The sequence below is a fragment of the Somniosus microcephalus genome, chromosome 12 (assembly GCF_052327205.1).
Source record: "Somniosus microcephalus isolate GS21.2 chromosome 12, FLI_Smic_1.0, whole genome shotgun sequence".
In the NCBI taxonomy this organism is placed as follows: Eukaryota; Metazoa; Chordata; class Chondrichthyes; order Squaliformes; family Somniosidae; genus Somniosus; species Somniosus microcephalus.
Window position 1 is genome coordinate 149,201,629 of NC_140998.1, and position 13,404 is coordinate 149,215,032.

General features: G+C 46.3%; 1 protein-coding gene across 2 annotated transcripts in view; it reads right to left on the reverse strand.

Moving 5' to 3' along the window:
- Window positions 1–499: 499 nt before the first annotated feature.
- ltk (leukocyte receptor tyrosine kinase) overlaps window positions 500–13,404 on the reverse strand; it is a 372,023-nt gene continuing 359,118 nt past the window's right edge. For both annotated transcript variants that reach the window (XM_086003657.1, XM_086003656.1), the window contains one exon: window positions 500–9,763. In XM_086003657.1, the coding sequence (XP_085859783.1) occupies window positions 8,981–9,763 (783 nt within the window). In that variant the 3' untranslated portion in view covers window positions 500–8,980. The remainder of the gene's footprint in view (window positions 9,764–13,404) is intronic.

Here is a 13,404-nt window from a genome sequence, read left to right on the forward strand (position 1 = left end):
CATCTTTCTAAGTTTGGCACTGTCTTGCACACAGATCCTTGGCCCTTTCCCTCAGTATATAAAATATATCTTCAAGTTTTTCATCAAGGGGCAGGCCAGGCCTTAAAGGGCTAAACTAGTTACAAAACAATTTAACAGTCATTTCCATCTGTTTTTTCTGACATTTGGGAGGAGCCAAGGATTTCCCAGTAACTGCCAATCTACAGGAAGACAATTGTCCTCTAAGTGACCTTAGGATGCAACTTGCAAGAATTTGCTTCTATGTGATCTCAGGATGTGCCTATTGACAGCACTGAGACCTTGTAGCCTTAAAGGAACATGCCAGGTACTACCTTCGCAGAACGCCATACTTGGTGCACTGTGTGGTATAACCCTCCTATTCCTCATAGCACAGCACATTCTCCGACTTACCGCGAACAACAGGGGATCCAGAGTGTCAAACAGAACGGCTGGGCCTTTCCTTATGAGTTCCAATACAGATCACAACACACTGTGGCAAGTAGCTTATTTATTGGCGAAGCAGGTACAGGTACAAATCTACATTCAGACGCAGCATCAGGATTAAAGCTCGAGAATTTTCAGCGCATTGTTACCTCAAATAGCAGCATTGGAAAAACCACCCCCTACAAAGCACATTATAGGAATTTGCTCATAACCACGCCCATTTTAATCTTCGTGGCACGACCTGGTGTGGTCGTGCATAACGGTATCAGCCTGGAACCGTGAGACAACTTTATCGATCCGAGTGAGGTGCCAGTCCTCCCTGTAGTGATGGCTGAGGGCGGAATCGGGCTTTGCTCATATGCAATTAGGATAACCCTTCACAATGAGTGACTGTGGGCCAGTGAGGGTTAATGTAGTAGGGTGCCATTCTCTTTACTTAGTACCGGATACATTGAGTTATCACCATAGGGCCCTTACTAAAAGAAAAAAGAAAGAACTAACACTTCTATCATGCCTTTCACAACCTCAGGACGTCCCAAAATGCTTTACAGCCAATGAAGTACTTTTGAAGTGTAGTCACTGTTGTAATGTAGGAAATGCGGCAGCCAATTTGCGCACAGAAAGGTCCCACAAACGGCAATGTGATAATGACCAGATCATCTGTTTTGGTGATGTTGGTTGAGGGATAAATATTGGCCAGCATGCCGGGGAGAACTCCCTGCTCCTCTTCGAATAGTGCTGTGGGATCTTTTACATCCACCTGAGACAGCTAGACAATAAATTCCATTTGAATTCTGGAGAGAACCCAGCGTGTAGCTCGACAACAGAAAAGTGCGTACCCTGTTAACTTGGGGAGCAGTCGCCATGGGAATAGGTATTCACCGATCCACCAAGCTTGAATTTGCAAATGAGAACATTATACATGCTCATTTGCCATTCATATTTCCTTATCGTGCTTTGCCCCTTTATCCCCGAACTCTCGTAGCCTTGTAGGTTTTTCACAGACCCTGGTCACCCTCCCTGGCTTTGCCCAGGTTGCGTGAACCTAAACAATGGGTGCCACCGAGTTATTATCTAAATGGAGAGAAACTGCAAAGTGCTACAGTACAAAGGGATCTGGGGGTCCTGGTGCATGAAGCACAAAAAGTTAGTATGCAGGTGATCAGGAAGGCCAATGGAATCTTGGCTTTTATTGCAAGGGGGATGGAGTATAAAAACAGGGAAGTCTTGCTGCAGTTATACAGGGTATTGGTGAGGCCACACCTGGAATACTGCGTGCAGTTTTGGTTTCCATATTTAAGAAAAGATATACTTGCTCTCGAGGCGGTTCAGAGAAGGTTCACTCGGCTGATTCCAGAAATGAGGGGGTTGACGTATGAGGAAAGGTTGAGTAGGTTGGGACTCTACTCATTGGAATTCAGAAGAATGAGAGGCGATCTTATCGAAACATATAAGATTGTGAGGGGGCTTGATCGGGTGGATGTGGGAAGGATCTTTCCACTGATGGGTGAGACTAGAACTAGGGGGCATAATCTAAGAATAAGGGGCTGCCCTTTCAAAACTGAGATGAGGAGAAACTTCTTCACTCAGAGGGTAGTAAATCTATGGAATTTGCTACCTCAGAGAGCTGTGGAAGCTGCAACATTAAATAAATTTAAAATGGAGATAGACAGTTTCCTAGCAGATAAGGGAATTAGGGGTTACGGGGAGAGGGCAGGGAAGAGTGGACGTGAGTCTAGATTCGGATCAGCCATGATCCTATTGAATGGCAGAGCAGGCCCGAGGGGCCGTATGGCCTACTCCTGCTCCTACTTCTTATGTTCTTATTCCTCCACAAAGACATCACAGCCAAAATAAACTTACTAGAGATATGCACACACACATCCACACACATATACACGTCCACTCACACACACACATCCACACACACACATCCACACACATCCTCACACACACACACATCCACACACACACACACACACACACACGCACACATATCCTCACACACACACTTCCCAGCAAGGACCAGTGGACAAAGGTCATCAACAAGATCCCGATGCGGATGTGGGCGCCATTTGCAAGGCTGGTATTTATTGCCCATCCCTAGTTGCCCTCAAGAAGGTGGTGGTGAGCCTTCTTCTTGAACCGCTGCAGTCCGTGTGGTGAAGGTGCTCCCACAGTGCTGTCGGGTAGAGAGCTCGAGGTCTTTGACCCAGCGGCGATGAAGGAACGGCCGATATATGTCCAGGTTGGGATGATGTTCTGTTGCCCCCATGCACTGCATTGACAAGCCTTGATTCGATAAACCGCAACTTTCCTCGCTATCTCCCACATACATATCCCCAAAATATATACTATTAATAAATGTTCACTGTAAAGAAAATTGTTTGTGATTATTTTGCATAATTCGTTGATGTCACATAAATACCGAAACAGCCACATCGCAACTTTGAGATGCAGAGTGGGGGCCTTCTCCGCTTGGATCACTTGGCGTCACTTCTGCCTCTCGAATAGAGGGTTGTGGATTGACGTTCTCCACACCAAGAGTTTAAGCATGTACTCTGGGCCAGTGCAGTAATGAGACGCTGCTGGGATTTTGGATGAGGCGTTAATAAAGGTCCCATCTTCCTGTTCCAGTCACTCAGGTGGAGTTTAAAGATCCCGTAGCATTATTTGTAGAAGAGCAGGGAGTTCTTCCCCGAGTGTCCTGACCAACAGTCCTCCTTCAAACAATGCCATCTAAAAAACAATTGGCTGGTCCTACATTTCATTGCTCATCATGGGAAGTTGGTAGCACAGAATGACTGCTGTGTTTGTGTATGTACCAAGCACTCAAAAATAACCTTTTAAAAAAATTTGTTCTCAGTATGTCGGCATCGCTGGCATTTATTGCCCATGAGAAGGTGGTGGTGAGCCGCCTTCTTGAACCGCTGCAGTCCGTGTGCTGAAGGTGCTCCCACAGTGCTGTTCGGGAGGGAGTTCCAGGATTTTGAATTAGCGACGATATATGACCAAGTCAGGATGGTGTGTGACTTGGAGGGGAACTTGGAGGTGGTGGTGTTCCCATGTGCCTGCTGCCCTTGTCCTTCTCGGTGGTAGGGGTCACGTTGAATTGAGATCTTGTTGATAAATTTGCACAAATTTTTTCTGCAAATACTAAAACTTCCCTAAGGTCTTTGTATGATTAACCCTAATGAGGTTATCCTGGGTGAGAAGGCTGAATCCACCATTCCATCAACCTGCTCTTAGATTGATGAACCAAAGTTGTTAGTACCTAGTCCCACCTGAAAGGTTTCAGTTCCATTTGTGCTTTGATGCACCACATTGCACTGTCAGGCTGTTGCCCCTTGTATGGCTTGGCATGACATCCCCAAAGTGTCTCAATACCAAGAGTTTTGGCAAATTTTCCTTCAGTGAATTAGCTTTTCATTCCAGTCAAGGTAGAATGTAATTATTTTCTCTCTCAGTATGGTCCTACCCTCTCCTGAGAGTGTAGTCTGAAGTCAGGGTGCAGTGCTACAGGCATTCAAAGCTCCCCAAACCCATTCCTCACTCAAGTGGTCATTCATTATGCACGAGCTCAGATAGCGCGCCTACACTATTCAACTATGAAAGCCGAGCCCGATCCTGTCTTCTATCCGCCTCCACCCCCCACCCTCCAGCACAAGTCATGGGCAGTGATCAGAAGCAGGAACCCTGGCTGATGCTTTCTCTTCGAAGGTTCACTAGATTGATTCCTAGGTTGAGAGGGCTGTCCTATGATGAGAGATTGTATAGAATGGGCCTATACTCTCTGGAGTTTAGAAGAATGAGCGGTGATCTCATTGAAACATACAAGATTCTGAAGGGGATTGACAGGGTAGATGCTGAGAGGTTGTTTCCCCTGGCTGGAATGTCTAGAACTAGGGGGCATAGTCTCAGGATAAGGAGTCGGCCATTTAAGGCAGAGATGAGGAAGAATTTCCTCACTCAGAGGGTTGTGAATCTTTGGAATTCTCTGCCCCAGAGGGCTGTGAATGCTGAGTCTTTGAGTATATTCAAGGCTGAGATTGATAGAATTTTGGACTCTAGGGGAATAAAGGGATATGGAGATCGGGCGGGAAAGTGGAGTTGAAGTCGATGATCAGCCATGATCTTATTGAATGGCGGAGCAGGCTCGAGGGGCCGTATGGCGGAGCAGGCTCGAGGGGCTGTATGCCAGAACAGGCTCGAGGGGCTGTATGGCGGAGCAGACTCGAGGGGCCGTATGGCCAACTCCTGCTCTTATTTCTTATGTTCTTATGTTCTTCCCCAGCCCAGAGACACTGAAGCCAATTGTAGCAACCCCACCACTGTCCTGATTGATGCCATCCAAGGATTGAACAGGGCCTCCCTAGTCTGCCTGGTTCAGTTCCATCCCGGGCAGTAGAATCACCAACGAAGCTATTGAGAGAGCTCACAGTTTCATGTTAATCAGCTTTAATAAATTTCTATTTGTGACTGCAAGGTGTGCAGTTTATGAAGCATTCTTCTGTATAGAGATTACCAAAAAGTAAAAGGTGCAAAAATCAACTTAAAAGAAACCGCATCTTCTTAGTATTGTAAAGTGACTGTGATTTCTTTTGCAAAACAAATAATAATCAACGGTCTGAACAAAAGAACAAACTTGTCAAGCTTGTTTAGACCAATCACAGTCTGTGTAACATGAACCAAATGTCAAGCTTGTTTAGACCAATCACGGTCTGTTTAACATGAACCGCATGTCAAGATTGGTTTGACCAATCACAGTCTGTGCAACATTAACAGCATATCAAGCTTGTTTAGACCAATCACAGTCTGTGTAACATGAACCAAATGTCAAGCTTGGTTTGACCAATCACAGTCTATTTAACATGAGCAGCCTGTTAAGATTGGTTGGATCAATCACAGTCTGTGCAACATTAACAGCATATCAAGCTTGTTTAGACCAATCACAGTCTGTGTAACATGAACCAAATGTCAAGCTTGGTTTGACCAATCACAGTCTATTTAACATGAGCAGCCTGTTAAGATTGGTTGGACCAATCACAGTCGATGTAATAGAACAGAAAACTGAGCTTGCGTAAACCAATCACATTCTGTGTAACATGAACAGAATGTCAACCTTGGTTAGACCAATCACAGTCTTTGTAACATGAACTGACGGCTGAGCTTAGTTAGCCAATCACGGTCTTTGTTACACGAACAGCAGGCTGAGGCGAGTTCAGCCAACCACAAGTTTATCAGCATTTGAGTTAATTAAACATGTTAGACATTTAGTAAACTTTACCAGTGGCAAGATTCTGAAAAAAAGGTTCTTCTAAATTTTAACTTAATGTTAACTACTACTATTTTAAAATGCTTTCACACAGTGTTTTAACTACCTGATACAGCTAAAAAGATTCTACAATTAGCATTCAGGGTGTATATGATCGGCACATCTGCATTCATTATCAGCAGTCAATTCCCCCTCCCCGCTCGATGTTTGATCCAAAAGACATATTAGGACCGAAAGTCCAAAATTGTTGCTCCAAAATTAACATAAAACATGGTGTTGAATTAGGGTTGCCAACCCACCAGCATTGTCCTGGAGTCTTGAGGATTCATTGCTGCAAGCAACCAATGTGAGAAAAATCATAGGGGCATTTAAAAAAATGGTGTGCTTCTTTCCATTTTCTTTAAACACTATTGTTTTTTGTTATAAAAGTATTGGAGATGGGGAAAAATGGCTGATTGACTAGTCGGGCCAAGGTGTCATATGTTCACAGTGCTACTACATTCAGTGCTCAGCAGCTAGAACCATCTTTGATGACACACTACCAATGTGGAGCTAATCATGCTATCTGGAGAAACCTTGTTTGGGAAGGACAAGGAGCTCTTACATCAGTCCTCACATGAGTGACCCAATTAAAACCATCAACACAACTGTTGTGCTCTTGTGAAGGGCAAGTTTCCCGAATGCATAATGATGAACCCAAGCCGCCTTGATGGGTGAGAATGACCTACACAAAATTAGTTCAATCTGTACACTCAACATTGTACAACAACAGAAATATTGTAATATTAGGGGGTTCTTATGATCGTAGACCATAACTTTGGAAGTAACCAGAGAAAGAGAGGATGGGAGGGATTGAGGATGAAGAGTAGAAGGGGGAGAGTGGGCAGAGTGAGGGTGGGAGGGACAGAGTGAAATATGGGAAGGGGAAGATCGGGGGGAGGGGAGGGGAATGGTGGGGGTGGAGGGTAGATGGGAGGGTGGCGGGGAGGGTGGGAAGTGGAGAGGTGAATGGGAAGGTTGAGGGGAGGGTGAGTGGGAGGGGAATAATGGTGGGCGGAGCGTGGGCATTGGGAATTACGGGAGGGAGTAGGAGGATGAGGCGGGGGGTTGGGGATTACGGGAAGGGGTAGGAGGATGGGGCAGAGGGTGGGAGTTGGGGATTGGGGAGGGGGTAGGAGGATGGGGCAGAGGGTGGGGGTTGGGGATTATGGGAGGGGGTAGGAGGATGGGGCGGAGGGTGGGGGATTACGGGAGGCGGTAGGAGGATGGGGCGGAGGGTGGGGGATTATGGGAGGGGGTAGGAGGATGGGGTGGAGGGTTGGGGATTGGGGAGGGGGTAGGAGGATGGGGTGGAGGGTGGGGGATTGGGGAGTGGGTAGGAGGATGGGGTGGAGGGTTGGGGATTGGGGAGGGGGTAGGAGGATGGGGCGGAGGGTGGGTGTTGGGGATTACGGGAGGGGATAGGAGGATGGGGCGGAGGGTGGAATTGGGGAGGGGTAGTTGGGGAGGGGTGTAGGGTAGGAGAGGAGGAAGGGAGGGATTGGAGGGGGAGGTGGAGGGAGAAGGTAATAGGCAGGAGTGGGAGGGAGAGGCTAGGAGGTGGGAGATTTTGCAGATGTCACCTGTTAGTGGTGGTGACTGTTGTTAAATGATGGGTGCCCTTGTTCGAGAGACAGAGCAGTTCGCCCTGAAACGGCTCCATAATGATGTGCTAATGTGTTACCAGTGCAGAAATGCCAGCTGATCCAGTTTGAATACTTTAGCTAGAGATTCTTAACAACGGGTCCTAAAGGTTCTACAAGAAATCCAAACCAAAGCTCATCTTGGTTTGATCTATACCGAAGGCTCTAATTTAATCAAGTCTGAGTACTGGATTGGATGAGGTTAGTAATTGTTCTTCTTTCTGTAAGCGATCTTCTGAGCTGGTTTGGTTACCAGGTAGATGACCCGCTCCAAGGCTTTGAACAACTCCCCCCACCCTCCTATCCCAGACTGACACCTCCCTGAAGCAGCAAGAGCTGAGTAGCATGAAGCAAATTAAAAATGCGTCCCACTACCGTCATGGTGCCATGCATTGGCCCTCTGGTGAGCTGTGCTGCCATGCCACGTGAAGTCACCAGTCTTAACCTGTGGGCTCACCGGATAGTTCGACACTGTGTCAAGCTGTGCTGAAGGAAAATCAAACAAATGCTCATTTACATAGCCACATACTATGGTTCAAATAGTTGCCATAGCTCAATTCCTCCTTTCAAGACATGGAGGGTACATTATCTTAGAACAAAACACAGAAATGCCTTCAATAACTAGTCAGTCGGTCTTGGAAGAGGACCACAATACAAATCAAGTCACAGCATTTTAGTGAAAGTACATGGCATTTTTCCTTTCCTGACACAGCATTATCTCAAAACATCTACCCTGTGTCTTCTTTGAACCCTCTGCTAATAAGTCCTTTTTCCCAATATGGCTTCCCTGGTTGCAGGAATGCATGGTGTGTAGCACAGTCTACCAGTGATCCTCAAAGTACTTCTAATTTCAACAACCAGAGACAAAGCTGCACCTCACAATGATTTCAGATAGACAACTCTTCAAAATTGGTCATAATAATTGGAAAATGGAGTAAATGCTGCAACCGTTCGACTGTTGGACTTTCAATATGAGCTGTAATCCCAGTCTTGTGATCCCAATCTTGTAATCTGTACAAATAGATCATTGCATTCCCCCAAACAAATGGGTTCATGAGTTCAAGCCCCAGTCCTTGCCCACTCTATAGGTAGAGTGTTAATTGCTGAGATCGCAGGTTCAAATCCTAGCCATGACTGGCATTTGAGCTGCTCCCCTTTGCTGAGTGAGATTAGTCAGTTCTTTGCTGGGCTGTTCCATAAAGGACGTAGCGATTAGTTGAGTCTACCATCTACGAGGAGGGGGATTTGCAGGAGCAACCTCGGAAACTGCCAGCAAACGTGGTTTCAAAGTTCAGGTTAGAGATAGGATCTTCTAGACTACATACTGTTCTTATCAGCCAATAATATCAAAGAAAGATGAACTGGGTGAAAGAATCCTGCCTAGGGTCTAATGGTCTTTCAACCTTATGGGACTGCTCATCTCCTACCTTGAGCCCCATCATGGCTTACTGACCTTGGAGGAAGGTTACAGTACAATCCGGGTACAGTGTCAAATGGAAATGTGACTTTTTACTTATTTTAAATTCTAACTGAACTCGACCAATGCAATGCCGCACGTGTCTCAGATCAGCGCTAGTTTTTACACAGGTGTGATGCTGAGGTCTTCAGACAGTGACAGGCCTGAGTCACGATCTCTTGCTGACTTCTCTGGGTTGCAAAGGCAGTGCATTTCATTGCTGAGAGGTAGCGTCTTCGGCCTGGAACCATCCTCATCACCTGCGTCCATCGTTATCTGCGCACCCTCAGCATCGTAGCCCAGACCATCGTAAGCATAGTTTATGTTTCCACAAGGGAAGCTCTGCAGCTTGACCACTACCGGTCCTCCGATTTCCAGAGGTGGGTAGTGGCTGCCCGGAGTAGGGGATTCCCATGAACTCGGAGGGGAGCTGCCATTGCAATCCAAGCCTGAATCCTCATGCTCGGGGATGGACGGGGGCTTCCCATCCGCCTCTGCCACCATTGCAGCTCTGTTGAAGTTCTCAGAGACCCAGGAACCGTAAGTGGGATTCCACAAGGTTTTGGTCTGGTTTTTCAGCCTCTGCCCTTGCTGAGATTTTGCTTCAGAGCAGGGATTGTCCCCGGCATCTTGGTAAAGCCAGTGACCGCCAACTGAGCCCGCTTGATGGCCGTTCTCTGCCTTGGTGCCAAAGCTGTCTCTCTTTGGTAGCTCCTGAGGATGTTGAAGCTTCAGCCCAGAGTGCAGAAATTCAGACATCTGATTGGCAACTTGAGGTGCAAGACTTGGGCTGACCCTCAGGGGGGTCATACCGCTGGAGCTGTCAGGGCGCATCACGGTACTCCCTTCTTCCTCTGACGTGGGTCCATACTCAACAGGGAGGAGAGTGTTGACGATGTCTGGATCCTGAAACAAACAAACAAGCAAGGTTTTAGAACTTAGTGTAGCTTTCCAGTTTTGAACTCCTTTCTCTGCCCCTCCTGTCCTGAACCCTATGGCCATTCCAATGCTCTCTTGGTCAGCCTCCAATCTTCCGTCTTTCAGAAGAGAAGTTAAACCGAGGCCCAGTCTGCCCTCTCAGGTGAACATAAAAGATCCCATGTCCACTATTTTGAAGAACAGTAGGGGCGTTCTGCCCGATGTCCTGGCCAATATTTATTCTCAACAAATCACCAATAAAATTAATTATCTGGTCATTATCACATTTCTGTTTGTGGGACCTTGCTGTGTGCAAATTGGATGCCGTGTTTCCCACATTACAACAGTGCCGAAACTTCAAAAGTATTTCATTGGCTGGTAATTGGTTTGGGACGTCATGTAGTCATGAAAGGCGCTATAGAATGCAACTCTTTCTTTTTTCCACTCTCCATAAACTTGAGCTCATCCAAAACTCTGCTGCCCGTATCCTAATTCGCACCAAGTCCTGTTCACCAATCACCCCTGTGCTCGCTGACCTATATTGGCTCCCGGTCCACCAACGCCTCAATTTTAAAATTCTAATCATCGTGTTCAAATCCCTCCATGGCCTCGTCCCTCCCTATCTATGTATCCTCCTCTAGTCCTACAACCCTCTGCGAACGCTACGTCCATCCAACTCTGGCCTCTTGTCCGTCCCTACTTCCTTCATCCCACCATTGGCGGTTGTGCCTTCAGCTACCAAGGCCCTAAGGTCTGGAATTCCCTCCCTAAATCTCTCCACCTCTCTCTCCTTGTTTAAGATGCTCCTTAAAACCTACCACCACCTGTCCTAATGCCTCCTTCTTTGACTCGATTTCAAATTTGACTGATTATACGCCAATGAAGTGCCTTGGGATGTTTTCCTACATTAAAGGCACTATATAAATGCAACTTGTTGTTGTTGCTGTGTGATACTTGATAGGGTACGGCTCCCACAATGCCAACAACATGTGATTAGGTTACCTTAATAACAATCCTAGAAATCATAGAAAGTTACAGCACGGAAGGAGGCCATTCGGCCCATCGTGTCCGCGCCGGCCGACAAAGAGCTATCCAGCCTAATCCCACTTCCCAGCTCTTGGTCTGTAGCCCTGTAGGTTACGGTACTTCAAGTGCAGATCCAAGCACTTTTTAAATGTGGTGAGGGTTTCTGCCACTACCACCCTTTCAAGCAGTGAGTTCCAGACCCCCACCACCCTCTGGGGAGGGCTAACAAGGCAAGGGAAGAAATTTCCCCTCAAATCTCCTCTAAACCTTCCACCAATTACTTTAAATCTGTTCCCCCTGGTTGTTGACCCCTCTGCTAAGGGAAATAGGTCCTTTCTATCCACTCTAGCTAGTCCCCTCATAATTTTGTACACCTCAATAAGGTCTCCCTTCAGCCTCCTCTGTTCTAAGGAAAACAATCCCAGCCTATCCAGTCTTTCCTCATAGCTAAAATTCTCCAGTCCAGGGAACATCCTGGTAAATCTCCTCTGTACCCTCTCTAGTGCGATCACATCCTTCCTGTAAGGTGGTGACCAGAACTGCACGCAGCACTCTGGCTGAGGCCTAACTAGTGTTTTATACAGGTCAAGCATAACCTCCCTGCTCTTGTATTCTATTCCTCGGCTAATAAAGGCAAACATTCCATATGCCTTCTTAACCACCTTATCTACCTGGTCTGCTACCTTCAGGGATCTGTGGACATGCACTCCAAGGTCCCTTTGTTTCTCTACACTTCTCAGTGTCCTACCATTTATTGTGTATTCCCTTGCCTTGTTAGCCCTCCCCAAATTCATTACCTCACACTTCTCTGGATTGAATTCCATTTGCCACTGTTCTGCTCACCTGATCAGTTCATTTATATCTTCCTGCAGTCTATAGCTTTCTTCTTCATTATCAACCACACAGCCGATTTTAGTATCATTTGCAAACTTCTTAATCATACGGCCTACATTTAAGTCTAAATCATTGGTATATACCACAAAAAGCAAGTGACCCAGTACTGAGCCCTGCGGAACCCCACTGGAAACAGCCTTCCAGTCACAAAAACACCCATCAACCATTACCCTTTGCTTCCTGCCTCTGAGCCAATTTCTGATCCAACTTGCCACTTTGCCTTGGATCCCATGGGCTTTCACTTTCGTGACCAGTCTGCCATGTGGGACCTTATCGAAAGCCTTGCTAAAGTCCATATAGACTACATCAAATGCACTACCCTCATTGACCCTCCTTGTTACCTCAGAAAAAAATTCAATCAAGATAGTCAGACACGACCTTCCTTTAACAAATCCATGCTGACTGTCCTTGATTAATCTGTGTCTTTCTAAATGAAGATTTATCCTGTCCCTCAGAGCTTTTTCCAATAATTTTCCCACCACCGAGGTTAGGCTGACTGGCCTGTAATTACTCGGTCTATCCCTTTCTCCCTTTTTAAACAAAGGTACAACGTTAGCAGTCCAATATTTTCTAAACAATGTCCATGGATCATGTGGTTAATGTGGTGACCATTACTGTTAAGTGCATGAATCCAAGTATCACACATTGATGGCCAGTGTGACCATTTCTGCTCCAACACACTAAATGGACATTGATTTTTTTCATACCAGATCACAAAGGTCATGCATCAGTAAAAGTTACTATACCAGCACATAATGGCCCAGAAATTCGGGTCCCAATGCGTGAGTACGCACGGGGTACTCACGCGTGGACCCGATGGAAGTGCCAGTTTCTTGCATGCACTACGCATGCGCGGGAAACCGGCACTTCCGATCCTCCGAACGAAGGGGTTCAGAAGTCGAACGCGTGCGCACGGGAGTCTGCGCGTGCGCTTTGAACTTACGTTTTTTTTTACAGGTTTTTCCGTGAGGGTAAGTCTTTAGATTTTAGAAATTAAAAACCAGGCGTAAGGACTGCATTTTAAAAGGTAAGTGGTCAATTAATTAAAATTAAAACATTTTTTCCACAGGTTTGTTATTTTTAAATACTTTAAAGCAAGGTAAGTTTATTTTTAGCCCTGTTTTTTTATAAAATTATTTTTTTCAAAAATTTAAATTATTGTTTAAAATAGTTATTTAATGTAATTTATAGTTTATTTAAAAAGTGTGATTTAAAAAAAAATTTATTTGAAGGTTAACTACTGTTTTGGGCCCTCAGCATTCATACATTTTGACAGGTCTTTCTGTCAATCTTAGGAATGGGCTTTTCCCTCCTCCGATTGGCTGCCCATGGCTCACGTGATCCCAGGGGGCGCATCGCACTAACTACGCCCCTGGGACACGCCAGCACAGCGTGCCGACCTCTGGGCCAGGCCCCGGAGAAGAATTCCACACAGGCCCAGAGCTCAACTGCCGGCGCGCTAGGTAAGTGTAGGTTGGGGGCTTGCACCCGCGGGAAGCCCCCGACCCGAATTTCTGGGCCATTGACTCTGTAGGGGGACCCCCAATGGCCCAGTCTGTAATCTACAGACTCTTAAAATCCAAGCTTGGCATCACCTAACCCCTTCTGTCTTAGAGGGTAGAATGTTACAGGGTAGAAATTGGCCAAGTCATTGTTTTTCTCCGTATGAGTCACCTAGTCTATTTCCTTCTCATTGCTGCTGCATTGTG